The sequence below is a fragment of the Tripterygium wilfordii genome, chromosome 9 (assembly GCF_013401445.1).
Source record: "Tripterygium wilfordii isolate XIE 37 chromosome 9, ASM1340144v1, whole genome shotgun sequence".
Taxonomy (NCBI): Eukaryota; Viridiplantae; Streptophyta; class Magnoliopsida; order Celastrales; family Celastraceae; genus Tripterygium; species Tripterygium wilfordii.
This window is the reverse complement of record NC_052240.1, coordinates 6,394,709-6,422,647: the sequence shown is the minus strand read 5'-3', so window position 1 is coordinate 6,422,647 and position 27,939 is coordinate 6,394,709. Positions and strand designations below refer to the sequence as shown.

Here is a 27,939-nt window from a genome sequence, read left to right as displayed (position 1 = left end):
GCCGGTGAAAGCACACAGACATCAATGCGCATAGATATATAAACATCAATGTGCAGGACAAATCATGTTGATTGTAAATTACATAATTCAAATGTTCATCAACAAAAATCCTCGAATCAAGATAGTCAGAAGTGAAGGGGAAACTTGACCAGAACAAACAAATTGACTTTGTCTGCCTCTCCAACCAAAAAAGGAAAGACAGCCCCATTTGAACAACCAATCTGCACATCACCACCCCGCAAATATCATGTGGCACTTTTCGTAAAAGTATTCACGACCTAAACCCTAATCAAGTAACACAATATTGAAAATAGAAAAAAAAAATTAAGAAATTACCCTCTCTGTTTAATACTTGAGATTTATTTGGGAAGCTGCTCAATTCATCCAACAAGATCAAAGCTGAAGCTTGAATATGTACACAGGGGTGTGGCTTAACAAGCGGAATATGCCAGCTGTTATTCAAGTTGCTTAACAAATGCTATCCTCCATTATTTTCACGTAGTTTCTTGAAGGATCCATGAACAGTATCATCTTCTTTCTTGCCACCACTAACTTGTGCTGATGATTCGATTGCCAACTCCTTGCTCATAGAACAAGAAGTAGAGGACTCATCCGACCTTGAGCCAAGGAAGAGGCAAACTACAGCACAATCATCAACCTTAGCTGTTGGGTGCTTGAACCTCCACATTCGAACAGCCGACTCAACCACAGCCCGAGCTGCAATGGAACGTGGAGCTGATGCCACTATGTCAACGACTTCTTCATTTGAGAGGACATCCCAGACCTGGCAAAGAACAGAAAGTTCTGAGCCAACAACCAACTAACATGCAACTAAGTACCTACTACTACATGTGACATCAATCCAGCAGCATATTTTTAACTTCATCCATGTAATTTTGAAATTCAATAGCAACAGTATATGAGATAGAGGATTCTAATAACTCACTACAACCAGTTAACAATGACAGTTGTAAAGAAAGAAAGGGATCATGAAGCTACACAAGCAGACATGAAATTGTACTCATTATCTTACAAGTAGAGATAAGAGATTGTACTAATTATCTTCATTATTAAAAGAAAATAAACTATACTCATCATCTTACAAGTAATTGCAGAGAAAATAAAATAGTTAACAACATGGTTGGGTCTTCTGAGAAAATAATTAAGAATATATTAATATATTATAGATTAACGATCAAAGAAGAGACATGAAAATAGATTTATATATAATAAACACTGAAATCGAAACTTCAATATTTTGACTAAGCATAGAAAGCAATGTAGTTCCTTGGCTCCTTGCATATGCACAAATGAACGGATGCATGTATATGAAATTTGTAGTCAATGTCTTACCCCATCTGTAGCCAATATCACAAATTCGTCCTTCTCAGTGATTCGACGATATGAAACATCAGGGATAGAAATCAGACCATAGTCTTTAAGGCAAAAGTCACCAAACGCGCGGGACATGGCAAGGCCAGGGGAGTCACTATTAGGCAGCCAAATTCGAGCAACATTAGGTTCACTTGGAAGAGCAAAAACCCGTCCTTTGCACAGCATGATCCTCTCTGATTCCCCTGTGTCAATAAAAATTATAATCATAATTCGAGACTCCTATCTTTCATTCCATGTCAAAACACCCACGGTAGAATCGCTCACTCACTCGCAACAAAATAGATGCACAGCAGTAACAATATTAGTACTCTGAAAAGATAGGAGAACCATATAATGGAAGACCACCAAGAGCTACCTAATATTAAAATACAAGTTCACTATTCATTCATATTCCTATTGTGTGGGCATATCAAAAGCAATATGTAGCCATAACTTTCTTAGTAACGCATGACAAAATTTCATTTTATCAGAGTATTGGAGCTCATCACACCAATTTGTTTTCTAAACTACTTGAATAAAGAGCAGCATCAACAAAGCAAACATCAAATAGAAACAGAAGCATACTGATATAGACTCACCTGCAGATAAATACAGTTTTCCTATTGTTCATCCTTACATAACCAGATTACATATACGAAGGTGTTTGTCGCCTATTCCCAGCATTTTTTACCACTATTGTTGATGTATCTTCGCATTTAACATGATTTTACACTTCCTCGAAAAATGCTTGATCAATAAGGACATGAAAATACATAAATTTTGAGAGGCAAAAACCAACATTGTGGGGCAATTTGACTCTGAAAATACAAATAATAGGAAATCACAGAGTTGTGAATTTGCACACAGAGGCATGCCTGCACGTGCGAGCATGCACACACATACACACAGAGGGAGAGAAAGAGAGAGGGAGAGAGAGAGACTTGGAAGATTCGGTTTTAGGTCAACTGTCAATTGAACTGGAATGAGACAGCCATCTTGGTCTCTAGTGCCCAATACAGCTCTTGAGTCTCCAACATTTCCTATAACCAGATCCTGCCCCTATAATCAAAGAGCAAAAGATTACACAACATAAAAAAAAATACATCAAAGAAGACATGGAGTTCGATGGAACATATCAACAAATACCTTCTTGAGGGCAGTCACAGCCGTTGTCCCACTACATAAGCATTCAGCATTGGGATGGAACTTTAGTTCCTTGTCCATAACCTTGAAAGCTTTCAAAAATGAATCTTTCAGTCTCAGCAAAATATCAGTCTGGTTTTCCTTGTGCACACTCTCTAAATATGTTTTTGTTTTCTCATAAACTGATGTGAATGAAGTCTCTTCAAACTTCCTGTGATCCATTGCACTACTGCTGTTGTTGAAACCATCCTCGCCGAGGCTATTTAGCTCCATCTGGGCATTCAACTTTAAAGGAAGGCAGTCTCTCACTTTCTTTGCAACCATATGGCCATTTGGACCATGGCCATCAAACACACCACAAAATATAGTGTCTTTCCTTGAGCAAAAATTCTGGAGGGAAATATATATTTTTCTTTCAGCAATTTTGTTTCAAGTATTACATTTAGACAATATCGCATTCATGTTCAGTCTTTACAAGTAATATAAAGACCCAAAAATAAGTTCAAATTGTTATTCATGTCCAAACAAAAAACAGAACTCTCTTCTAAGAAAATGCCAAAAACGACAAGCCTTAATCTCAAAAACCTAGGTTCATAAATCTTAAATAAAAGAACTATTAGAAATGGACCATGTAGATTCTCTGTTGCCATCCAATCTTATCTAACACAAAACTCTCTAGTTATCATTTCATATCCATATATCAATTGATTCCTTATCCCAAACCTGACCGAAAATAACTATAAAATAGTTATTTATTATGGAAGAAAGAAAGTAAATGTAAAATTATGATTACTTGAATAGGGCAACACATGGTGACATACTCTTCAACATCTCTGAAGAATCATATGTAAAAAACAGTAGAATCCAAACAGCACCAACCCAGTAGAGGCAAGGAACAAAAAGAATGAGTTGCATGATTCCAGCAGATTATTTATCAAGGAAGTGAGCAACAAAATACTATGTTTAAATTAGTCATAAATATTTTCTGATAATATACGTGCTATGCTTCCAAATTCCAATCTCCATCTGATTTTCAATACGCTTTCATCAACTTAAATAATGCCATCTGAGAAAGCACACACCAAGTAAACTCATCCCATAAAAAAAACGTATCATCATGTGCTTGTCCTTGTACAGTTAATCCTGCCTCATCCATATCCAAATCAAATTGACATATATAAGCTACACTCCATAATAATCGTTTTCTTGCTCATATGTCACATCCTTATTTATTAATTCTATCCATGTGTTTTTGGGCGCCCTCTTCTTTTCTAAGCATTTGTTACTTGAATTTTCTCAACTTTTCCAGCTGACCCACTCATAGCTTTACCCTGTGCATGCTCAATTGGTCATTCCTTAGAAAATTTATCTCATATCATCGTCAATTGGAGCTATGGCTACCTTAAATTGAATATGCTTGTTCCCTGTCCTATCTTTCCTTATTTTGCACACATTATTCTCATTTGAGCTATAATTTGTTTTTTCAGGAAATTGTCCCTTAGCATCTCACCACTCCAGATCACACATCACCGTATTCATAAAATAGTACTAATCTCTACAAATACGAGAAATGCCAATATCTTCAAGTTGAAAAGGAAGCAAGCAAGCACATCAGTCACACAAATTAATGAAAATCAATTCAAAAGTCACATTAAAAATATAAGAGAGGAAAACGGTATAAAAAATTGATATCATAAATCTAAAAAGGGAAAAAAATAAAATCAACCTGCCAAACAATCATTGCATCCTGATTGATCCCTTTCTTGCCTTGCTTTGAGAAGAGAGAAGCGACTTCCGTGGAACCATTTAAGAAGATTCTTTCAGGGATTCTATGCAACGACATCTCCATCTCCGAGAGGGGGAAAGAAGACGAGGAAGGTCTCTTCCTCGAAAAGGACTTTCGCTTGCCCACAGAGGAAGAGGGAGGCAACGGTGCCGGAACGTAACCATTTCCGTGTGCGGCGCTGCGGCCGCCTATGGACAGGCAAGATCCCATCCCAAGAGCCCTCACTATGTTAAACAAGCACTCCAGACCCACCAAACTGTCCGGAGCCCTCACCTCCACCACCGGATCCGTCGCCTGACAATAAAACAGATTACCGCCGATTTCACATCACATTTCAATATCAATATCGACTCTCTTATTACATTCACAATCACACCAAATTCATACAAATATAGTTACCCATACAGATATAGATTGTGGGGAAGAGAGAGGAAGGGAAGGAGGGAGAGAGATTGGGGGGGACATGGATTACCAGGAGGAGTTGCTTTGGACTTTGATTGTTTGATTTCTCCGAGAGAGATTTCGGTGAGTGATTGTAAAGACGAGGCGAATGCCTAAAACTCTGATTTGCAGAAATAGAACGTAAAAACATGTGCGGGTGATGTTATATGGAGTATTATCAACGGTGAAAAAATGATCGAGGGTACTAAGGTAATTAACGTAGAAACCTGAATTCTGTTTTCCTAATTATTTTAGTAAAACAATAAAATAATACAAAGCTTTTATGATATAAAATAATAAAAATAACAATTATTTGAAATTCTTTTTATATTAGAAAAAATGGAAATGACAAGAAAGTAGATGCGGAAAAGACTTGCGTGGATTGGATTGACACGTATGAATTGTGTTATCCATAGAGAGATAATAGTTTGGCAGTTTTATCTTATCCTAAAATTTGATTTTAGTTAGTTATAATATTGACGTAAGAAAGTTGTATAAAATAATGGTAAGTTCGATATATGATCCACGTGTAAGACTAACACTAACACTAACACTTGTGAGAGGTATTGTAAAGCATATAATACTAGGTCATAACCCCACACAACGCGCGGATGACTGGGGTTTACAATTTTGAAAGAACGATCAAATACGTAAGAAAAAAAAAATGTGTTGAACAAAGAATGATGAACCCAAATATAACAATACAGCAATGCGGAAAAGTTTTGTGTCGTCCTTCCTCGGTCCAACTTCCTCTCGGTCCAACTTCCTCTCGGTTATTGCATCTTTTTGGTTCATGCAATATGTGATTAGAAACATAAATCCTTATAACTCTGCATCAGAAATATAATAATGAAAATGTCATGACATCCCAAACTCACTCATCTTTCTTCTCAAAAAAAAAAAAAAAAAAAACTCACTCATCTTTCCCCATCCCAACCCCAAATCTCTTAAATGGGAGGAAGGTCTCCCTCTACTCCACTTTGTATGCTTTATAATTTCCAAATAAAATCACAAAAGCTTAGTAACTATGGAACACATATTACAAATGAATGTATATAACTAATATAAGGCCATAATCTGCTAATATCCAAAAAAACGAAAGAATTTAGTTTGAAATTAAAAAATGCATTCCAGAACTCATTTTTGGCAAGAAAAAAAGCATGAAAGGTTGAGGGCTAAAGCTAATGCAATTCGATGAAAGCAATTAACATAAGCACCATTAAAGAGTTGGAGAATGCAAAGCAAACATAGATAAAAGATCAAGTGGTACAGACATCCCAATGAATCCATGAGGTTCAAGAGTAAATCATTCACTTACTTGGCCGATGAATTGCTTCTTACAAATCAGCCACCGTTGCATGCTAAAATCACAGGGACCAAAAAAAAAAGTAGAAACTCCAATACATGACTTCACATCCTCAAAAGCAATGATTGGGAAAAAAAATCAACAACTTCTCAATTACTCCAAATCACAGTAACAAACTTTCATGGGTTTTATCCTAATCATTTCCTTGAATTGTTAAGAAACCAAGCAGCAGAGTAAACAACCAGAACACATAATGAGTCATTGAGCTCGATTCCTCTCCTCCTTTGATGACTTCTTTACCGCTGCATAGCATTAGAAGGTGCGCACCTGCCGTTCGTGCAGAAAAACTCACGCGAAGCAGGGGAACTGATCGTGAAGAAAAACTCAGGCAGTGATGGGGAGGGAGGTGGCACAGAAGAGCAACCAGAAACAGAATCATTTTCTAAGAAACAAAAACCAGAAACTGAAAAAGTAGCAAGAACAACCGGAAACCACGCCCATCACTCGGTGAGAGCAGCAAAATCACCCAGTGAGGCAAAATCGCATGTATCCATTACGCATTCAGCATCACCGGTGCATGAATCGCAGATTCCAGCTTTCGATGAAAGAGAACAAATGCATGTACCGCAGTGAGATGCTTTCGATGAAAGTTAATGAGAAGAAGATGCGTGTGAACTTGGAGATAAAAGATCCATCATACCTGAACCCATCTCAATCAACCGGAGCCACAGGATGAAAAAGCATCAAAAGTGATCGGACGGGCCATATTAACATGCCATCATACGAAACGCGCGAGAGTAGAAAAACAACATGGGACTCGCGCCCATTTCTAGCAATTTTATGGTATAGAATATGGAAGCAATGATTGTAATTTTATCCGTTAATCCACTTCACTTTGACGCCAAATCAATCATTGATGTTTTTTAAATAGGGGCAATTTTCAATAACAACACAATTAGAAACAAGGGCGGAGGAAGGGCCCCCAATTTTTTTTTGAAAAAAAGTACTACTTATATATGTTTATAAGTATATATTTATATATATCTTTTTAGTGAGTGTATATATATATGTTTGTATATTTAAACTATAATGTTTGAAAAGTTTACTTTTGCTTATTATATGTTTGTATAATTGTATACTTATTACCTAATAATAATGAACAATACATAACCATACTCATGTGTAGTTTTCTCCTGATACTAACTAGAGGAGAAAGACTAAGTCATTCTTTTTTTTTTTTTTTTTTGTTAATAAGCCACAATATAATCAAACAAAAGCAAAAACAACAAAGTAGGGCATCTCAGAGGATGGGCCTAAGAGAGTATCAGAAATGGGGACACGCCCCCAAAACTCAAACAACAATAAAAAACTAGGTAGAATATTTCAAGCCTAAACAAAACAATAAGCCTGTTAAATAGAAGACTAGGTAAAGTACATGAAGAAAAATGACCAAAAGCCAAGATGTAGCCAAGTTCCTAATAAAGCAAGATGTATTATTTTTGAGCCTTGCTTGGATGTGGATGTTGCTGAAGAGATATCAAAATCAGCCAGACAAATAACTTGAGACTCATTGAAAACTTTGTGTAGGAAGCCAAGTCATTCTTTCCGTATTCAAACGGAAGAGATTGTGTTAGTTTTTGAGTTATGGAAGACGTTGTGTCCCAGTGGAAGAGTTTTTCGTTGATGGAACAAGAGGAAGCAATCCTCATTTGTGATGATAGTCACTTGAAGTATCTCCAAAGTAAGATGGAAGTGAGTCTAATTGGACATCTTTTATTGGATAGTTCTATCTCAAAGGAGGCAATGTGCAAGAACTTCAAGGACATATGGAAGGTCTCGGTGCTTCCATTGTTCTTGGAAATTACTGATAATGTGTTTGCAATTACATTCGCGATCAAGCAAGATAAGGACATAGTGCTACTTGGCTGGTCGCGGTTATTTGTTCGATGTCTTTTTGCTGTGCAAGAATTTGATGGTACTGTGCCAATACATGAGATAAAATGCACAGAAGAGCTATTTTGGGTGCAAATTCATAATTTGCCATTACTGGCAATAAATTCTAAGTTTGGGGCGGTGATTGGAGGATCTATAGGAAGGGTGGAGGACGTTGATACTATGTGATGTAGACCAAGCCCTTAGATCCTATTGATTCCTACGGAATACCAAGAATGAAAGATAGGACTAGCATAAAGACACCTCACTTCTTGTTGATTCAACTGAATACCAAGAATGAGAAAACTAAATTGGGGAGAACTTGTCTCTTCTATTTCTTCTCTACCCGAATACAACGCAAACAACGAACCAAAAAGGGTTTCCTAACGGGCTATGGGCTTAACAAACAACACCATTTAGGACAGCAGACCCAAAACAACAACAAGAGTAAACTAAATAGGCTAAGGCCCAAACTAACAACAACACAAGCTAAGATTACTATTCAAGTTACAGAGTGGTGTGTCCATGAAGCTTGCAGCAATTTGGTCTACATCATCCCCCCAAGTAAGGGGAAATTCATCCTCGAATGACGGGCATCTGCGTCTGAAGAATCAGGCACATAGGGTATAAGATGCTTAACATTGAAGACATCGGAGGTGAGAACATGACTGGGTAACCGAAGACGATAAGCATTAGACTACACTCGTTGAACAATATGGCCCATGTTTACGGGCTGACTCAAACCTCAGATCAAAAACTTCAGGCCCTCCACGACATAATTCCACTCTTACCACTGCAGAGATAGCGCCCCCGATACTTGATCAAGGATGTGATGAATTGGCGGTTATTGGAATAGGTGCGGTTATGCAATCAAATGTAACTACCCATAAGTTGGATTTGTCGAGTGTAACTGGTGACAGTTTGGGTGGTCCAGTTGTGGCAAGAAATGTCTCTATTGGTAAATGCATGGATCCAGCAACCAAGGATGGAGTGAAATGTGTGACTGCTACTCCAATTGTGCAAGAAATTGAAAGGCCAAATTCTAAAACTACTGACATTACTCAATCCAGCCATTCTTCAAGCTAGAAATCGCGTGCAAGAGTGCATGCCCGTCAAAACCAAGTTTTTGATATCATTATGTCTATGGAGGTTGTGAGGAAACGAGGTGGCGATACTCATGTTGCCGTGCAAAATTCGGCTTCCCTAAAATAACGTAAATCCCAAATTTTGGGTGGTGTCCCTGTCATTGATACCGAGGCAGTGGCTATTCACCAACCCCGCCGAGCCGAATGAGTCTTTTATTTTGGAATTATCAAGGACTTGGGAACCACCGGACAATTAGCGAGTAGCAAAAACTTGAGAAATGTAAAGCTCCCATTTGTGTTTTCTGATGGAAACAAAATTAATTTCAAGCAAAGTTGATTTTCTTAAATATAAGTTACAAGTTGATAATGGTCTTGCTGTGGTGGCTTATGGCACTAGTGGAGGAATTTTGGTTTTATGGAAATCAAATTTTAACTTGGAGATCCAACACTATTTTCTAATCACCACATTCATATGCAGATTCATGACAAATGTTTTTAGAAGGAGTGGTTTATCATTGGTTTTTATGGCCCTCCGATCGCTTCCCAGTGTCAAGCCGCTTGGAATCTACTACGATATTTTGCTGCACCAGCTATTGTTCCTTGGATTTGTGTCGGTGATTTTAACTCAATTTCTTCTCTAGATGAGAAGGTGGGAGGTTTGCCAGTGAATGCTCAACTGATGGAGGAGTTCAATAGTATGTTGAGGGATACAAACTTGTGGGATTTGGGTTTTCGTGGTGTTAAACATACCTGGAGTAATAAGCGATCCAATGCAAATGAGTTCATTAAAGAAAGGCCGGATCGAACTTTGGGTAATGAGGCTCGGTTTATTTGGATAGCCCAATATAATGTGCACTATTTTTCAAGTCTTACCTCAGACCATGGTTATTTACATATTGCATGGGGCCGCTATTTGCCAAACTTGAGGAGGTCTAGGAGGAGGTTCCAATAGGGTGTCGGGGGTCTGTTATAATTTGTTTTACGACAGACACCACTTTAATAAATATAAACCAATAAAGATTTTTTTTTTAAAAATAAAATAAAATTATAAATGAGTTTTGATCGTGTTTATGATTCTAACGGTATTTTTTTGTTCCAACAAAAACTAAATTCATCACAAAATAGACATAGGATGTTTCGAGTCTATATTCAATGGTTCACAATTTTCATATCTTTTTCATGTTCAATTTGATTTTTATTTGGGACAAAAAAAATACCGTTAGACACGTAATCCCAATCAAAATATATCCATAATTTACAGCAGGTCTCATCCACCCGAATATGTTAATTCATGGGGCCATGAGCAGGAATGTCGAGAATTAATCTTTGGGGTGTAGAAGGAGAATATGCTGGGGACGTCTTCCTTGATGCCGACTGCATAACGAAAACTTCACAAACAATAACTTATTTAATAAAATTAATTAGTAATCATTTTGTCTAGATTTTCGAGTATTATATTTATATCCCTATCAGATCGGACTAGCCAAATAGTTGAACCAATCAGTATTATGAAGGATTGAGGGATTTGGAGAGAAGGGAAAAAGAGTTTCCTTACAATTCTCTTGTTTGGATAATTGAGTAAAAATTAACGGAAAAGATTTAAAGGAAATTGAGGAAAAATTCCATTAAACTTTTATCAAACTTTGATCAAAATACTTCCTCTCAAAATGGGGTTATTGGAAAGAAATGAATGACTAATTAAATTATTTATAAATTAAAAACATATTTTATCAATCCAAATACTCTCTAAGATTTATCAAATTTAATATCATTCACAATTTTCTCACCGAACATAAAACCTCAAAATGCCAAATATAAAAATTTAATTTCCAAAAAATCTCTCTTATGCTAAATATATGTAAACAAATTGGAGAGACAAAAAAGGCCTAACACTACAGGCCGAGCCTAAGCCCAAAAAAATATCTCGAGGGTCAAATCCGCTATCAAGCCCACCAATGAAGCACATTTGATGGATGTTAGGAATGCTTCTGGTCATTCTTCCGAAAGTGACCAATTTGGCCAATAGAGGCGGGCCCTGTTTAGCCTTTGTGCCAAACCAGTCCACAAAAGGAGTTGCATAACATCTGCAATCGTCAATGACACCATCTATGCTCCCATCAGAGACCAACTGTGAGCTGTAGAATACTTAAGGAAATCAAAGAATGTCGACCCCTGTTTGTAATTTGACTTGCGCCAAAAATACTAAGAAAGTGACATGAAAGGATATCAAAAAGCTTCATAGTGCATCATTTACATTGTCAGGCTCCCAGGGAAGACATAACCAGAGCCAAAAAAAAAAAAAAAAACACTCCGAGTGAGGACATTACATGATTTTAATTTCCATCTACAGATTTGAAAGTCTAAACACCACGTACGAATAGAAATTTTGCAAGAGAAAAAGAAAGCTCATGATACTGAGAAAACAAGCATATTTTCTGGGACACTCATGGAACATTTCAGCACTTACTCGTGACTAATTTTAAATGCTCAACAAAGGTTGGGCCAATGCATGATATGTTGAACAGGTGAAACATGGAATAGCGTTGCCACAAGAAATATTCAAAATCCATTGAAGATGTTCCTGACCAGTCAAGATTAATTTTCCATACAAAAAATCTTCAGCACTTTTTTAAGCATGGCTGCTTCTTTCTTTGCTGCTCATGTTTCGTTCTATAATCCTTGCATCATGGTACACCACTAGCAGCGCTACTGACATTGTTCAAGGTTGACACGTCTTTTCTGTCCACTGAAATCACAAACAAAATTAACTGCCGAGGAAATGTTTCATTCCTCGTGTACTTTTACAAGCATATATGCAAATATGTCCAGAACCTAATCACCACTGCAATACCATGTCTACCACACTTTCACCAGACAAAAACTATAACTACCATGGCACAACATATCTAACATGAACATCCTATCATTACTTTCATCATCACCACCAGGAATGATGAGAACCTTTCCCTTATTCAGTTAAATTAACTTTAACAAATTAAATTCTTATGCAGAAATAGAGTTCCCAGTTTCATGCAATACCTATACTCCTCAAAATTTTTCCTCTTTTTCTTTCTTTTGCTGTAAATGCGCAAATTCAAGAGAAAATGATACTGATTTCTGGTTGTTAAAAAAATTCAACACCCTGCACAGCTATTTGAAAATCTTGATAAATACTACAGTTGATATTAAAAGTTACATACATATACTAACCATGACTAAAATGGCTCACCTGATTTATTCTTTCTCTTAGATGCAATTCTAGATTTCTTGGGGCTTCCTTTCGCTGTTTCTATGAAAAGATCGTCGTACTTCACTAACACCCTCTCTTTCTCATCAAGCATGCCCAACACCTCATATGCATCTGCCACTTTCTGCACAATTGATTTTTCTGGAGGTTTACGATCAAAAGCTTCAAGGCCCTTAAAAAGCTGCAGATTCCACATACAAGTATAATAAATACATTGGTTACGCCAATATAATAAGAATATGTTGATGCAAATTATTAGTTTATAAGAACAAATATAATACATGGCATTGACCAATAAAATTGTTGACAAGCTGCAATCATACTGTCACCAAAAATGCACATGGACATCACAAGCTGATTGCATCAAAAGCCTAGAGTCACTGAAGCTTATGAAAGTATGCAACGATTTCATAGTTTCCTTTGTCATTATTTGCTCATGACTAAACCATTACTGTTGAAAAATATACCCACAGTGTAACAAATTGAACTAAGTGAAATAAATGACTGTCTAACATTTTTGGACCTGAGGTTCTTCAGAAAATAAAAAGACAAGAATATATCAATAAGAAGAGATGCATATGAAATAGAGAGAAGTAAATTCTACTCATCACGTATCCACAGGGCTTTATTTTATTTTAAATTGGCTGAAAATTATTGTTCTGCATCCAATATGTGCAGCAGCAAGACAGCTTAGGCAGCATATAGTTATCGACAAAGCAAGGAAATGTGATTGGCAAGCTACAAGTGCAGCAAGTTTTTCTTCTAATATCTACTGAGTATCAATATTTAAGTGTTGAAGGCAAGCTAGGAAGTCCTTTATAAAGTATAATTTCTGAAATATAGCAAAAGCAATTAAGCAAAGGTATCGTCAAATGAAAAGATAACAGAATACTTTCAGTCCGATTGAAGAATATGAGGACAAAGACCATAGTATAAGAGAATTAGTACAGTGAAACCAGAAGAGGAATCCAATTTTCTAGTTGAAAAGATAAGGAAGAGATCACTTTGAAAGTTCCTTCAGATAACTTTTGAGGTGTACACATAAAAGAAAAATGAAACGTGATATGATCTTTGTTAACTGGAAAAAAAATATCATTACCAAAGAAAAATCAGGGTGCACAAGAACAACAATGGATCCCAACTATAAAAACTAAAAAAGGCATTTTCCAACAGGCTACTCATTGATTAACATATGTCTGTGACTCTGTGTAAGCTTTCTATTCTAGTTCAATAAAAATCATAAGGAAAAATTGCATCGTAATTTCTTATCAGTTTAGAATGTTATAATGCTCGAGTGATTTACATAAAGAAAATTTTTTCCTGTTCCAAGCAAGATAACATGTCTTCATTTTCTCAAACAGATATGAAAAGGCATAAAGTTCTGCCAACATTTGATAACATGTTTTGAAACTTCTCTAAACAGGAAGATTTAATAAACATTCATCATTCAATACATACAACAAAAGTTTGAAGAGGCAAGAATTATGAGGGAAGAAAATCAAATAATAATAACAATTTTATAAAATATACGACAAGAAGCCTGGCCCTCATGGCTATATCTAACATGTTTACCTAAAAATATAAGCTTTACAGATGTTCCAAATTTTTGAATGGTGAGAACATATAATTTTTCATAAGTAAATTAACACTATAGTCAATGTTTTCCACCTCCATTAGCCCCAAAAAGTACAACTTACTATCATCAGTAAGTTGTACTTTATGCTAAGGCATAGGTTCAAAATAACACATAGTGCAGCTCCAGAGATGTGCCTCAGGAATCAACCATGAGCAATGCGGTAATTATTACTAAAACATCCTGGAACCTATTACAGTCCGATAACCACAAAAGATGGGTACACTTGACTCAATTTGTATGCAATGATTAAAGTTTACTGAGCTAGTCTTGAAAATTAATATGCGACTCATTCAATTTTTTTACAGAATTTCACACCAAGAAGTACAGTGGAACTACCCCAGTGCAACTAAATTTAATTGCAAGAAACTCAAAATTGAGAACTTATCCAGTGCACATTTTGATAAGAATTACAAAAGTTTTCAAGAAGCTGACCACCAAAATCTATAGCTTTATCTAATTACAGACCAACAAATGGGTCCCAAAAAATGAAATGTTGTTACAAATATGTGCAATAGATGATTGACAAAAGTACTAACCTAACAGATGTGTCAAAAAAAAAAGGGCTGAATAGCATACCTTTATAAGATTCTGTAGCATGTTATTCCGGTAGTAAACAGATATCATGAGCTTGCACAACTGCCAAGGCACTGAATGTAGATCCATGCCAATTTTCTTTTCCCAAAACATGTGGGCCTCTTCTGCTCTGTGATCCATATCTAAAGCACGTATTAATTGCTCATACGTTCCCATGGTAGTTCCCTGCCCCTTGCTTAGCATCCATTTAATAACCTAGACGAGATAAGTGAATGAAATATAAAGTAGTAACGTTTATACTTTAAAGAATGAAAACGGAAGGAAAAGATAGTCGCATTTGAGTTGATAAAGATTCATCATCAGAGAGTTGATTCTTATCATTAAAATAAGTATCATAAACTTATAAAAGGCACTAAATGAGGACAACAGGTAGTAAAAACTAGAGGAAATTTTCATTGAAATTCTAACACGAATCTTTAAAAATATATATAAAAATGGTACTCATGACAAACTTTTCTCCCAAGAATAGACCAATCACAGCTAAAGTACATCAATGCCCAGCCTCAATTGTCCATCTCAAGAAGTAATAGTTCCTACTTCCTAACACCCTACACTAATACATTACCAGATGTGAGATGACCCAGTGATGCAATTAGGATTTGACAACAGACTTTATCACTCATCCATCTCAACTCAACATCATTAAGTGACTTGGCACTATGATTGTAAGATACTAATAAATAATTATTTTTGTTTTTCTAATTACCCCCCAAAATTATGATAGTAGTCTTGCACCTAATATATATAAACCTAATAAAAAGTGACCTAATAATTATAATAAATGATAAAACGTAAAATCAAACCTAAATCTAATTGAAAAGGACCAGACTTCCAAATAGACCATACTTCAAAATCCCATGATCTTTGACTCGCCTGTGTCTCATAGGATTTTGAATCATGGTCTATTTGGAAATCTAGGTCTTTTCAATTAGATTTAGGCCTTATTTATCAATTATTTGAGTTAGTATTATTGATAGGACAATATTATATAGGCTTTTATTTAAGTTTTAGAAGTGAGGGCATTATTGTAATTTGAGGTTAGTTAGAAAAACGAAATTAAGTATTTATTAGTATTTTATTATGATATTTTAGGGAGTCTATTGCTTGTTAAACAAGTAGTATCTTTTAGGGGTCAATCAGGAGTAGTTTTATTTTCTATTAGTATTTGTTTCCAATTAGGGATGGTTTAGGATATGGTCTATGGTTTCTCTATTTAAGGATTGTAATCTCCAACGAGGGAGAGAACTTGAGAATTTTTATTCAATAATAATACAAAATTTCCTGTGGGTTTAAACCCTATAAACTCAATTGAGTCGATTTTATTGTCCCTCTAATCTATATGTTCAAATCCCTATTTTGCTATTCCTTATTTTCATCAGGACATCATTAAGTGTATAAAAATAAACCAATATCAAGAGGTTGTCAGTTTTCTACCAGTTATTGTTTTCCCAATGGAAAAAGGAAATTTATTTAAGCACCTAGGTGGTACAAACAAGAGAAGCTAAAGTAATTCCTTCGGAGTAGCTATTGAAAGAGCCAAAGCAATACAGTTCTCACCAATGAAAACATAAATGGAGGAGTTTCTCTAAGGATTTTAGAGTTGCTAAAGATTCTGACGTTTCCAAATCAGCCCCATTGCAGTCATAGGGCTGCATTGACTGAGCCTTCTTTTTTGAACAGATTGTTCCCCGCCAGATATCGCATATTTCAAATGATCAGGCTTCCCTGCATCCGATCGACTCACCCCTCCCCGCCCTGTCTCCAGGATCTCATTCAATAGATCCAACCCATTTCTAGAGTAGATAGAGGAGTTCGTCTCCCGCTTCCTTCAGAACCTTACTCGTTCCCGCACCCAAGGATAGGGCAGCAGCAAGAAACCTGGCTCCATCAAGTCTAAGCCAAGCATTCTGAAGAGTAATTAATCATTGATCCTGATAGACTAACCATATGATCTTCTATCAATATGAGATTTCCATCATCAAACTTGCAACCTTGATTCCATTTAAACCTCTAAATAGACAAAATCCTATAGCTTGAAATTTCAGTGCCAAAAAATCTGGGCAAGGTTCACTCTTGTGCCAGATTGAGCAGACTCTACCATAATAATCGTTGGGCATAAAGAAATAACTCTTTTAATTCAGACTCTAAATTTATAATATTCTCACTGCTTCAAGGAAAATTATAGCACCATATTTTCCCATTTGGGAATCTAGATACATAAGAACTTGAAAAGCTTCAATGTCTCAACATGCATGTGACCATGTGGGACCACAGATAAATGGGCCAATCATTGTTATTCCTCTTAGTATAAGTATATATCCAAATTAGACTCCCAAAGCAGAAGTTCCCGGGAGTAAATTCCGAACCCTAGGCCATAAGCACTATTGTACTTGTACACACCCTTTCCCTTCTGTTATTGGTTTAATTCAATAGAAAACTTCTCATCTTTGTACTTTATAAAAACCTGCATGCACAGAGGGAAAGAAGGGTTGGGAAGCTTATACCTGAACAACCCTATGCCACTGCTGTTCCTTCTCCAAAGCAAGCAAAGCCTTCTTAAGTGATGCAATAGGGAAGTTTTTCTCCCACGCTACCCAGGCATCAAGAGCACCATAAACAGATTCTTTACTATCCTTTAGATCAAGTAGCTGCATTTGTAGGTACTTTATAAACTTAGCTGAGCATTTGCAGCACAAGGAGTGCAAAAGAAAATAAAATAATATAAAATAACAAACATAGCTGTTAATATATACTTGGTGAAAAGGAATTCTATGTAGGTACCTAATTTTCTGTTTTTTTTCTTCTACCTGTACTGCCTCAGACAGGTCCCCTTGTTGCCCATCAATAAAGTTTTCCCCATTTAAAAATATATATAGCAAAGTTTGTTTCCTTTGCTTTGATATATTCTTTTGGTTTTCTTCTTTGTTAATGCTAAGGGCTTTTTGTGTGTACTTCCTATGTAATTAAGTCACAAGCATTACACTTTCCCTTTCTCCTCTTTTTCTTTTTTTCGTTCATTTTTTTTTTATAGTAACTGAATACTTGAGAAAAGATGGATGACAACAATGAGGCTGCTTGCTTTATGTTATATCACACATTCACTCAAAGGGGGAAAAAAGATAATAAAACAAAAAGCGCTACTAGAAATGGTAAAGATGCACCCTTACTGTGTTCACAAGAAAGTGAATCTTATCCTTTCTCGAGACATTTTCCCCAATTTGGTGTTTCCTTGCACCTCCAACATCCTGCATTGAATACTAGCTCTAGTATCATACTGATTGTAAAATATTGCGATTATTAATCATGGAATGTGAAAATCAAGTAAGTTGAAATGCATTAGAATTGCAGCACATAGAAAACAAAGACCCATCAAAAAGGCTCCAAAAAGTATGTCATTCTTAGAATGATACTATGCACTACTACGGAGCATACGAATGCACGTGTAAACGAGTTGGATACTTAGGGAAGGGGGAAGGGACAGAGACACAACGGCATAGAGAGATAGAAAAGAATAGGAGACCACTTAAAGCAATTATGTCACATATGGCGATTAAATAATCAACCTGCCATGAGCTATTATGGTAAAATATCAAACAGAAACATGTTTCTGTTTTCCAATTATATCAAAGAAATATTTGCTATTTGCAGTATCAAGTTCAAAGACAATTTCTTTTATGCAAAAATTTTTTCTCAAGTTAATCAAGAATGCATATAAAAAACAAGAAGAGCCCTGATAACAGTCAAAAGTTATTCTTAACATCAGTGATTATGTTTTGGCCATTCTGATAAATTCTATCCAACAAATGAAAATAATAGCCAAGTTCATCAGAATCAGACCATGTAAGGTGACACATACAAGTCAAACCTTGCTAATGATAATATCATTATCAAGACTTCAAAAGTGTTTAGTGTTCATGAATCATAATTGGGTGCATCCGACTTTCCAGCGAGACAATAACAATTCAAGGTTGAATTTCTCTTAACTAGGAGACTAAATCAGAATAGATAGCTCTCGCATTCTTGAAGGAATCGGCACAGAAGCAGAGGCCAAAGGATTTGGCCACAAATTGTAGTTGTGTGACTACTAAGCAAACCACGACTGAAAAATTATCATTCTCCCTATTGCAGCAAGTTATTATTCAGATTATCATAAATAATTGTCTTCATATTTAATATTTTTTTAATCCAAGGCTCAGACTGGTTTAGAAACTTTTCCAAGGAACTGCATATAAAAGGGTCTTCAAAATTTGTAACCAAGAAGGGATTCAACGACTTGGATGAGTCGTTCAAGGCCCTCTTCACTCTCTCACGAACCTAGACACTGCATGAAGGACAGTTTGCGGAAAAATAATAAGCCATAGGCTACATGATGTAGGACAAGTTCATAGTTCATGAGTTTGTTCAACAAACACCATTATTCGAAATATTTGATTCTTTGGAATGGAAGAGTACAAATTCAACCAATGGGCAAGAAGATTTTAAAGGATCAATTCCCTATGGGTATCATGGTGAAGACAATCTTCTCAATCAAATTGTAACTCAAGGACGAGTTATTTTTCAAGTGGATGAGACTGATGTAGGAGAAGTTTCCAGGTTTCCTTTAGTAATTAGGAGAGTAATTTTAATTATTTCCTTTTCTTATTAGAAGTGTATTTCGTATAGAATTACTATTAGTTTTAGTAGTTAATAGGAATTCTAGTCAATTAGTATTTTTTTTTTAATTTTATTAGGGTTTCCTTGTTTTTGTTTAAATAGGATTGTGAGCCGTCAGGCTAACTAACCTCAAAATAAAATAAGTCTACGGTTTCAAGTATTCTTGTGATGTTTTTTTTTCTTTAAGGTATTGAAGCAGTTCGTACCTTTGATTGGTTTCCATTCTGCACTACTACCAAATGAAAATATGAAATCCAAGCATCCTATTCTAATCTGTCAAACTGGAAGACACTCACATTTTCTAACCATATTAACAAATATAATTTCCAAACTTAAACATAATACATTTTAACTTTCGCTGCATAGTGATTTTGTATTCAATTTTCAATCAAAGAATGAAAACAAAAACTTGGATAGACATGCATATATAAGCATACAAATAGTATCTATTGCACCATCTCTATATGAAACAAACAATTGCATAGAATTGTTTATCACCTCAAATGATTTGCAAAAAAATTCTTGTTACCTCAATCGATTGCATAGTACTATTGTTCTGGTTAGATATTTGAGCTTGCACAGACGTACTGTAACAAGAATTCAGAACCTGACCCCTACAAACTCCAACTCGACCTAATCCGCATACCTGTCAATTTAAATTGGGTCAAGAATTCAGAAATACAACTGAAATTTCAATTAAAATCAGTGAGATTACAGCCTCAAATATTCAAACTTCAGAACCTCTCACTCTGTGCAGTTTTTTCATGAACTAATGCCGTCTCTTACAAAAACGGTTGAGACATGTTTCTGAATTATGAACTCTAGGGAGTGATCAGCAAAAGACACTGTTTTTAACATACGTTTGATCTGTGGACCAGCTGAGGCGTTCATATAAAATCATATATAGACTAAAGATGATCTGAGGTTAGCGTGGTAAATATGAGACTCGCTCGCCTTTAACAAATGCTCCTCTCCTGTACAATATAGTCTGTATATAACAATAGACTATAGTATCTAAATACCAATATATATTATTGAGGTAGCGTGAAAATCAAAGAATGAAAACAAAAACTTGCAAAAAAATGCATATATAACCATACATATAGTATCTATTGCATCATCTCTGTATTACACAACCAATTGCATAGAATTCTTTATCACCTCAAATGAATTTTCAAAAAGTTATTGTTACCTCAATTGGTATACGCATGGTACCGGTTTTGAAGGATTCCGTGTGTATAGCATGGGTGTATCGGGATTGGTAGAAATATTGTAAGGTACGGAATCCGTATCGTGCATATTTTTCTGTATTGCTTATTTTTCTGTATGGCAAACCCAACATGGAGAAAATAGATGACATACCCGATCGGAATTGGTAAAAAATAACCCAATAATCGAAGGAGAAACCTTGATTTTTAAGAAATCAGGGTTTGGTTCGGCCTTGAGAATTGAATGACGAGGAGGAAGACTGGAGAGAGAGGCGAAGAAGCCAAAGAGTTGCAAATGCAGAAACGAAGACGCGAAGACACAGAGACAATGATGTGAAGACACTATTGTTGCAGGGGTTTATGCTTCCTAGCGTCTGGCAGATGTTCGCCACCGTGAGACCGACAAAGGAGTCGCCCTATTGCGGATTGGGCATAGAAAGCTCAGCTGTTCGACGACGACGAATGAAAGAAGAGGGACTATGTTTCAGTGCTGGTGGTGGTTAAACCCGGGGGCCGGGGCTGTGCTCGCTTGGATTGAAAACGGAGGGGTTTAAGTGAGGAAGCGTGACCAGTAAGGACAACGGAACATTATTTTCACTCATTTTTTATTATTTACATTATTTTTTACTAATACCCCTCATTAATCCTTTAAAAATAGATTAAAATGGGATGTATTTAGTAAAAAATGACATATAAATAATATTCATCCAACTTGTTTGGTTTAGGTGAGGAAGAGGGACCGAGTGAGTAAGGGCAACTCTAACAAGGAAATGCAAAATTGTAGATTGCATATTAAAATGATGAGAAATATTTGCACCCTACTTAGCTAAGTACACCACAAAAATCCTAAAAAACTAATAGTACCCCAATTGAACTACTTACCTAGAAAATAGAGAATGTGGGTGTTTGGCAGTGAGTTCGTACTGCGTTTAGTTGCACCGCACCACAGTTTTTTGTGACACGCCAAACAGCTTTTACGTTCCAACTCGCCTCACAACACCACAGCTTTTTACGTCACTGCACCTCACCACACCTTACAGCACTCCCAAATGCTTACAATATATGTAGAATTGTCCTATGTAATCAAATTAGGTCAATTATTTTATTTTAGATTAATGTACAATGTAAACATTATGTGATTTTATATTAATATTATTAGTCATCTAATATAACCATAATTTAGATACGTCAAACGCACCTCATAGCACCGTATCACAGCTTTAAAAGTGATGCGCCAAATAGCTTTTTACGTTCCAATTCACCTCGCAACACCACAGTTTTATAACTCACAACACCGCATAATACCTCACCGCAGTTGAGAGCGCTCCCAAACAGGCCCAATGAAAAGAAGGGCAGGCAAAACCATCTTTTAACATTTTGTGATAAGATTTGAACTCTTTAAAGCACTAGGTACTAAGCCTATAAACCACTATCTATGCCTCAATGTAAATTGGGTGTTAGATTGCAAGTCATTGTAGAACAAATTGAATACTCTGTTTTTGAGATTGTCTCTCTGCTGTGATATGTTGTGCATGGGGTGTAGTCTGTAAAATTTTTAAAAAAATTGAAATTGAGGTTTACTAATAATTGTTATGTTTTTAGTTAGGGTTTATTTAGAATAAGGTGTATGTAGTTAAATCAGGAGTGCAAATAGTCTTCATATACTAAAATAGTTCTATGCATATTTTAATGGAATTTCACTCCAATAATGGATATGTAAAATGGATTTCAACTTTATTTACCATTATTTTTTATTTTTTAATTATTCTATAAATATGTGTAGCTTTTCATTCATTATTGTGTGTCAAATCATTGTGTCTTACACAGAAATCTTATCACAAACTTCTCCATGGATCACCAAAGTGCTGGTTCTGAGATTTTGAGGGAATTCATTGCCTTCGACTCTGAGTTTGAAGATGAATTGGAGCAACTTTTTAATGCACGAGGGGCAAATGATCAACAAGCAAGTGGGAAGAGACGAATTGGCTACCATGGTTCCGTTCTAGGTTATAGAATTGTTCAACACAATCATGTTGACAGCCACTCCAGATTGTGGAATGACTATTTCAAGTCAGATCTTGTTTACCATGAAGGTCTATTCAGGAGAAGATTTCGAATGAGTAGAAATCTTTTTCTCCGCATTGCAAATGTTATGGTAGCAAATGATGCATATTTTGCCTAGAGACGGAATACAACTGAAGTTCTAGGGCTATTTGTTATTCAAAAGATCACCGTGGCTATTCGGATCCTCGCATATAAAAGTCTAGCAAATTCTTTGGATGAGAACATATAGATCGGCGAGAGTACTGCAAATGTGAGTTTAAGATCTTTTGTTAGAGGAGTTGTTACAGTATTCAGTGAAATGTACATGAGGGCACCCGATTAGAACGATGTTCACCGTTTATTAGCACAGAATGAGGAAAGTGGTTTCCTAGGTATGCTTGGAAGTATTGATTGTATGCACTGACAATGGAGAAATTGCCCAACTGCCTAGCAAAGGATGCACATTGGTCATTGTCGTACACCGACCATTACTTTGGAAGCTATGGCATCGCGTGATCAATGGATTTGGCATGCCTTTTTTGGATTGCCAAAGTCTCTAAATGACACCAATGTGCTTCAAAAATCTCTTATATTTGGCACACTAGCTAACGAAAGTGCGCCTGAAGCAAATTACATGATTAATGATCATCACTACAACATGGGATATATATTATCTCGCGGATGGAATATATCCCCGCTGGTCTACATTTGTGAAAACAATTCCATGCCCACAAGGCCAAAAAGGAATTGCTAAAATGCAAGAAGCTGCTAAGAATGATCATAACGTGCTTTTGGGGTCCTGTAAGATTCTGGGATGTCGATACGCTTGATGATATTATGAAAGCTTGCATAATATCAACTATAACTCTCTGCTGCTTTGCACATGGTAGTGGTTAGAGGAACACCAAGAGATTTTTTAGACAACGTGACAAAATAAAATGTCATTCACGAGGAGACCAGAGAGCTTTTGTTAATTGTCTGTATGGTAACATCACAAAAAGAAAGGCACATATCATAACACACTTTTAGCTTACAAAAGAATCTTATATTGGTATGCATTGCAATAAACACTTGTGTATGTGTAAGTGAGATTGTATATGGTAACTATTGTGTATATTAAATCCCAAAAGGCTAATATAATAACAAAGCTACTTTCCGTCTCAAATCCTCGACACAAAGAAAAAGAAGATGTTGTTCATGTTGGAAACATGTAACTCGCGGAAGCATATAAGGACCTCATAGACATAAACGATAGTTAGACAAGTTTCAAAAATTTCTTATCAAATACTAATCACCATAGCACAAACCATATATCGATTGATTACAAGAAGATTATATACCTTGAGATCTCTCTGATTTGATCTCTAATAATCAGGAACGAAGGATGGAGTCAGCGAGTTTGATATAAGCTCAAACCTGTCAATCTTCCACTGTATGCACCAATTCCCAAACTTGGATTGAGAGGGTGGTCTCTTTTCTCCAAGAACCTGAAGAACACAAACCAAAACTAGTGGAAACGATTAGAGAGTAGAGAGACCAACTGGCGTCCCAAAACTTGTATTAACAAAACACACACTATGTGTGTATTTATAGGGTTTGGCCACACCTAGGGTTTTCTCCCTAGGTGGGCCGGCCCCTAAGCCTCTCCCTCTCCTAATTCAGGTCTGTTTTGGTTTTCCTGTATCTTCCAGTATTGGGCTTCTGGGTTACAGTGGGGACCAACTAGGAAAAATAAAACATGGGCTTCCTATGAATTTAATTATCAGCCCAAACCCATGGACATAATTATAATTCATAAATTATAATATATTCCACTAATATATTATAATTGCACTCCCCGTTTTATCTCAAATTAAATCTGAGCCTTTCGTTATACTTGTTCATAAATTCCTCACGTTAAGTTACAGATACCCGTCAATTAAATATGCCACTGACATATAATATTTAATTGACATCTTTAAATGTTTCCTTGATCTTACCGCTTAACTTATTTGAATGTGTCGAATTAATTAAAATCCACCTGCAGGGTTTTGACACAATCTCAAATCCTATAAGCATTCTCAAGAGGGTATCATCAATCCATAATTGGACGTGAATTTTACTAACAGATTATTTTCCATCGTACAATTAATGCGGTGACCCAACTCACTTAGTGTTTGTTGGCCTGTACAAAAAGACCTCACCCTTTAGTAAATCAAAGTCTCATACATTAAATGCACATGTACTAATAATCTTTAATAAATTAAGAATATGAACAATTCTATAACGTCTGTGTGAGTGTACAATTTTCCATATAGTCAGACTGGGAAAATTGACTCACAAGTAGTCCTGATCAATACACTCCAAGTGTACTGGTATAGTAAGTTCAAGCTTTGTCGCTCTCCATAACCAAGATAGGTATACTGAAATACTATACCACAACCAAGCCGACGGTTTGTCCAATTCAGTCTTAACTGTGACCGCTTACTTATATTCGACAGGAACTTATGAATTGATCTTCTGTGTGCAAGCTCAGACTCTACACATCAATTCATATACCATATAGAATAAAAGACACTAATGCCAATATGCCTTTTCTCATTTTAAATGCTAAATATATTTTATTCAAATAAATAAATCGAGTTTGAATATCACATAAAATATTGGCTTTCAGCATACTATTCCTATCAATCTCCCACTTCTGCTTAAGGCTATGACGATACACATCTTATTGCCAGGTCCTCCAAGTGTCCCTCAAATTGTTTTGTTGGTAAGCACTTGGTGAATGGATCTGCCAGGTTATCCTTTGATGCTATCTTCGTCACTACGACATCACCTCTCCGTACGATCTCTCGTATCAAGTGATATTTGTGTTCAATATGTTTTCCTTTTGAATGAGCCCTTGGTTCCTTTGAATTTGCAACTGCTCTGCTATTATCACAGTAAAGTTTAATAGGCGACAGAGCTGGAGGCACCACATTCAAGTCTATAAGAAAGTTCCAGAGCCACACTGATTCTTTAGCGGCCTCAGAGGCTGCTACATATTCAGCTTCCATAGTGGAGTCAACAATGCAAGATTGCTTGACACTTCTCCAACTAATGGCTCCACCTCCCAATGTGAAAACATACCTTGAAGTTGATTTCCTAGAATCTTTGTCTGACTGAAAATCTGAATCTGTATACCCAATGGGTATAAGCTCATCAGACTTGTAAACTAGCACATAATCTCTCGTTCTCCTTAGGTACTTGAGTATATGCTTTACAGCAATCCAATGTTCCATACCTGGATTAGACTGATATCTGCTAACTAAACCAACCATATAACATATGTCCGGTCTAGTACACATCATGGCATACATGAGGCTTCCCACTGCCGAAGCATATGGTACTTGACTCATTTTCTTTATCTCATTAGCATCCTTAGGATACTAATCTCGAGATAAAGTGACTCCATATCTATAAGGAAGAAATCCTTTCTTGGAATCTTTCATGCCGAATCTTGCCAGGATGGTGTCAATGTAGACTCCCTAAGATAGGCCCAACATTATTTGTTTCTGATTTCTTAGTAGTTTGATCCCAAGAATGTGGTCGGCTTCTCCCAAATCTTTCATTTCAAATTGACTACTCAACCAGACTTTAACAGTAGATAATATAGCTACATCGTTTCCCAAGAGTAATATATCATCTACATAAAGTACTAAGAATACCACCATATTTCCATTGCTCCTCCGATAGACACAAGGTTCATCAGGACATTGCTCAAATCCATAGGATTTTATGGCCTGGTCGAATCTTATATTCCAAGACCTAGATGCCTGCTTGAGTCCATAAATAGATCTCTTAAGCTTGCACAACAGGTGCTCTTGGTTTCTCGCTATAAATCCATCTTGTTGCACCATATAGACGCTTTCGTCAAGACTTCCATTTAGGAAAGCTGTCTTGACATCCATTTGTCATATTTCATAATCATAATATGCTGCAATGGATAAAAGTATCCGGATAGATTTAAGCATTGCTACCGGCGAAAAGGTTTCCTCATAATCGATCCCTTCTTTCTAAGTGTACCCTTTCACAACAAGCCTAGCTTTGAAGGTTTCAACCTTCCCATCCACCCCCTTCTTTCTCTTGTAGATCCACTTGCAACCAATGGGTTTTACACCATTCGGTGATTCTACAAGTTCCCAGACTTGATTTGAGTACATGGACTCCATCTCAAATTTCATAGCTTTCTTCCAAGATTTTTTTTTTTTTTTTATCAGGAGCTTTCTTCCAAGATATTGCATCTTTATCTTGGAGAGCTTCTTTGTAGTTACTGGGATCAGTATCTTGTTCAGTTGGGATCATTTCATACACTTCACCCAATAGAGCATACCGACTAGGTAATCTAGTTACCCTCACACTACGATGAGGCTCTATTTGTTCTTTTGGAGTATTTTGGTGTGATGATTCTGTTTGATTTGTATCAAGATCTTCACGCTGATATGGTTGATTCCCCAACATCTCCTGATAATCCCTTTGAACAGAATCAATTTGGGATTCCATAATCCTCCTACTGTTATGTGGTACTGCATCGTTATCCTCAACTGGTGTTTCTTGAGTTGTTTGGTTTCATTGTGTTTCCCCTCTTAATTCTTCAAGAACAATCTTACTTTTGGGTTTGTGATTCATCATATAGTCTTATTCTAAGAATCGGGCATTGGTGCTGACAATGACCTTCTGATCCTTAGGACTATAAAACAAACCACCTTTGGTACCTCGAGGGTATCCAATGAAAAAACATACTTCTGTTCTTGATTCCAACTTCTCAGTGTTCCCTACCAGCACATATGCCGGACTACCCCATATCCATTTTTGGGCCAAGCTGGGCTTTCGCCCTGTCCATAATTCAGTAGGAGTAGTTGGTACTGACTTAGAAGGAACTAAGTTCAGAATGTAGACAGCTGTTTCCAGGGCATAGCCCCATAAGAAATTAGGCAACTCAGAAAAACTCATCATCGATCTTACCATTTCCATAAGAGTCCTATTCCTCCTTTCTGCCACACCATTTTGTTGTGGTGTGCTTGGCGCAGTCAGCTGGGATGAAATCTCCTCTGCGTTTAAGTATTCTATAAACTCCCCCGAGAGGTATTCACCACCATGATCAGATCGTAGTGTTTTGATACTCTTTCCTAAACGCTTCTCCGTAACTGTCTTATAGCTTTTGAACATCTCAAAGTTTCAGACTTACGGTGCATTAGAAAAATGTATCCATACCTTGAGTAATCGTCTATGAAAAAGATGAAGTACTCATAACCTCCTCTCACTTGGATAGTCATTGGACCACACACATCAGAATGTACCAACTCCAAACATTCTTTGGCTCTATACCCCTTGGCCGAAAATGGCCTCTTAGTCATCTTACCTTCCAAACATGATTCACAGACTGGAAGTTCCTCAACTTCTAATGAACTCAAAGGTCCATCTCGTACCAATCTAGTAATCCTGTTTAGATTTATATGACCTAAGCGTAGAT

The 27,939-nt window shown here is 36.4% G+C and overlaps 2 protein-coding genes and 1 pseudogene across 4 annotated transcripts; all 3 read right to left on the bottom strand.

Annotated features, from left to right (window-relative positions):
• Positions 1-5: 5 nt before the first annotated feature.
• LOC120005422 (probable protein phosphatase 2C 33) lies at positions 6-6,703 on the bottom strand. Of its 2 annotated transcripts, none has more exons than XM_038855048.1 (6): positions 6,305-6,703; positions 4,244-4,597; positions 2,521-2,907; positions 2,316-2,433; positions 1,354-1,577; positions 6-784 (listed from the first exon to the last, which is right to left on the bottom strand). In XM_038855048.1, the coding sequence occupies exons 2-6, from the start codon at positions 4,511-4,513 to the stop codon at positions 479-481; spliced, it is 1,305 nt and encodes a 434-aa protein (XP_038710976.1). In that variant the 5' UTR covers positions 4,514-4,597; positions 6,305-6,703; the 3' UTR covers positions 6-478. The 2 variants fall into 2 exon arrangements, with proteins under 2 accessions (XP_038710976.1, XP_038710975.1); XM_038855047.1 differs by lacking the exon at positions 6,305-6,703 and adding an exon at positions 4,776-4,919.
• A 4,838-nt stretch (positions 6,704-11,541) lies between these two features.
• LOC120005423 (pentatricopeptide repeat-containing protein At4g18975, chloroplastic) lies at positions 11,542-20,979 on the bottom strand. Of its 2 annotated transcripts, none has more exons than XM_038855050.1 (7): positions 20,390-20,979; positions 19,727-19,843; positions 17,712-17,789; positions 17,049-17,192; positions 14,527-14,739; positions 12,297-12,495; positions 11,542-11,835 (listed from the first exon to the last, which is right to left on the bottom strand). In XM_038855050.1, exons 1-7 carry the CDS (start codon positions 20,555-20,557, stop codon positions 11,774-11,776), a joined length of 981 nt encoding a protein of 326 aa, XP_038710978.1. In that variant the 5' UTR covers positions 20,558-20,979; the 3' UTR covers positions 11,542-11,773. The 2 variants fall into 2 exon arrangements, with proteins under 2 accessions (XP_038710978.1, XP_038710977.1); XM_038855049.1 differs by having other exon boundaries at positions 11,542-11,813; positions 20,390-20,978.
• Positions 20,980-27,059: 6,080 nt separating this feature from the next.
• LOC120005203 lies at positions 27,060-27,823 on the bottom strand (annotated as a pseudogene).
• Positions 27,824-27,939: the final 116 nt, after the last annotated feature.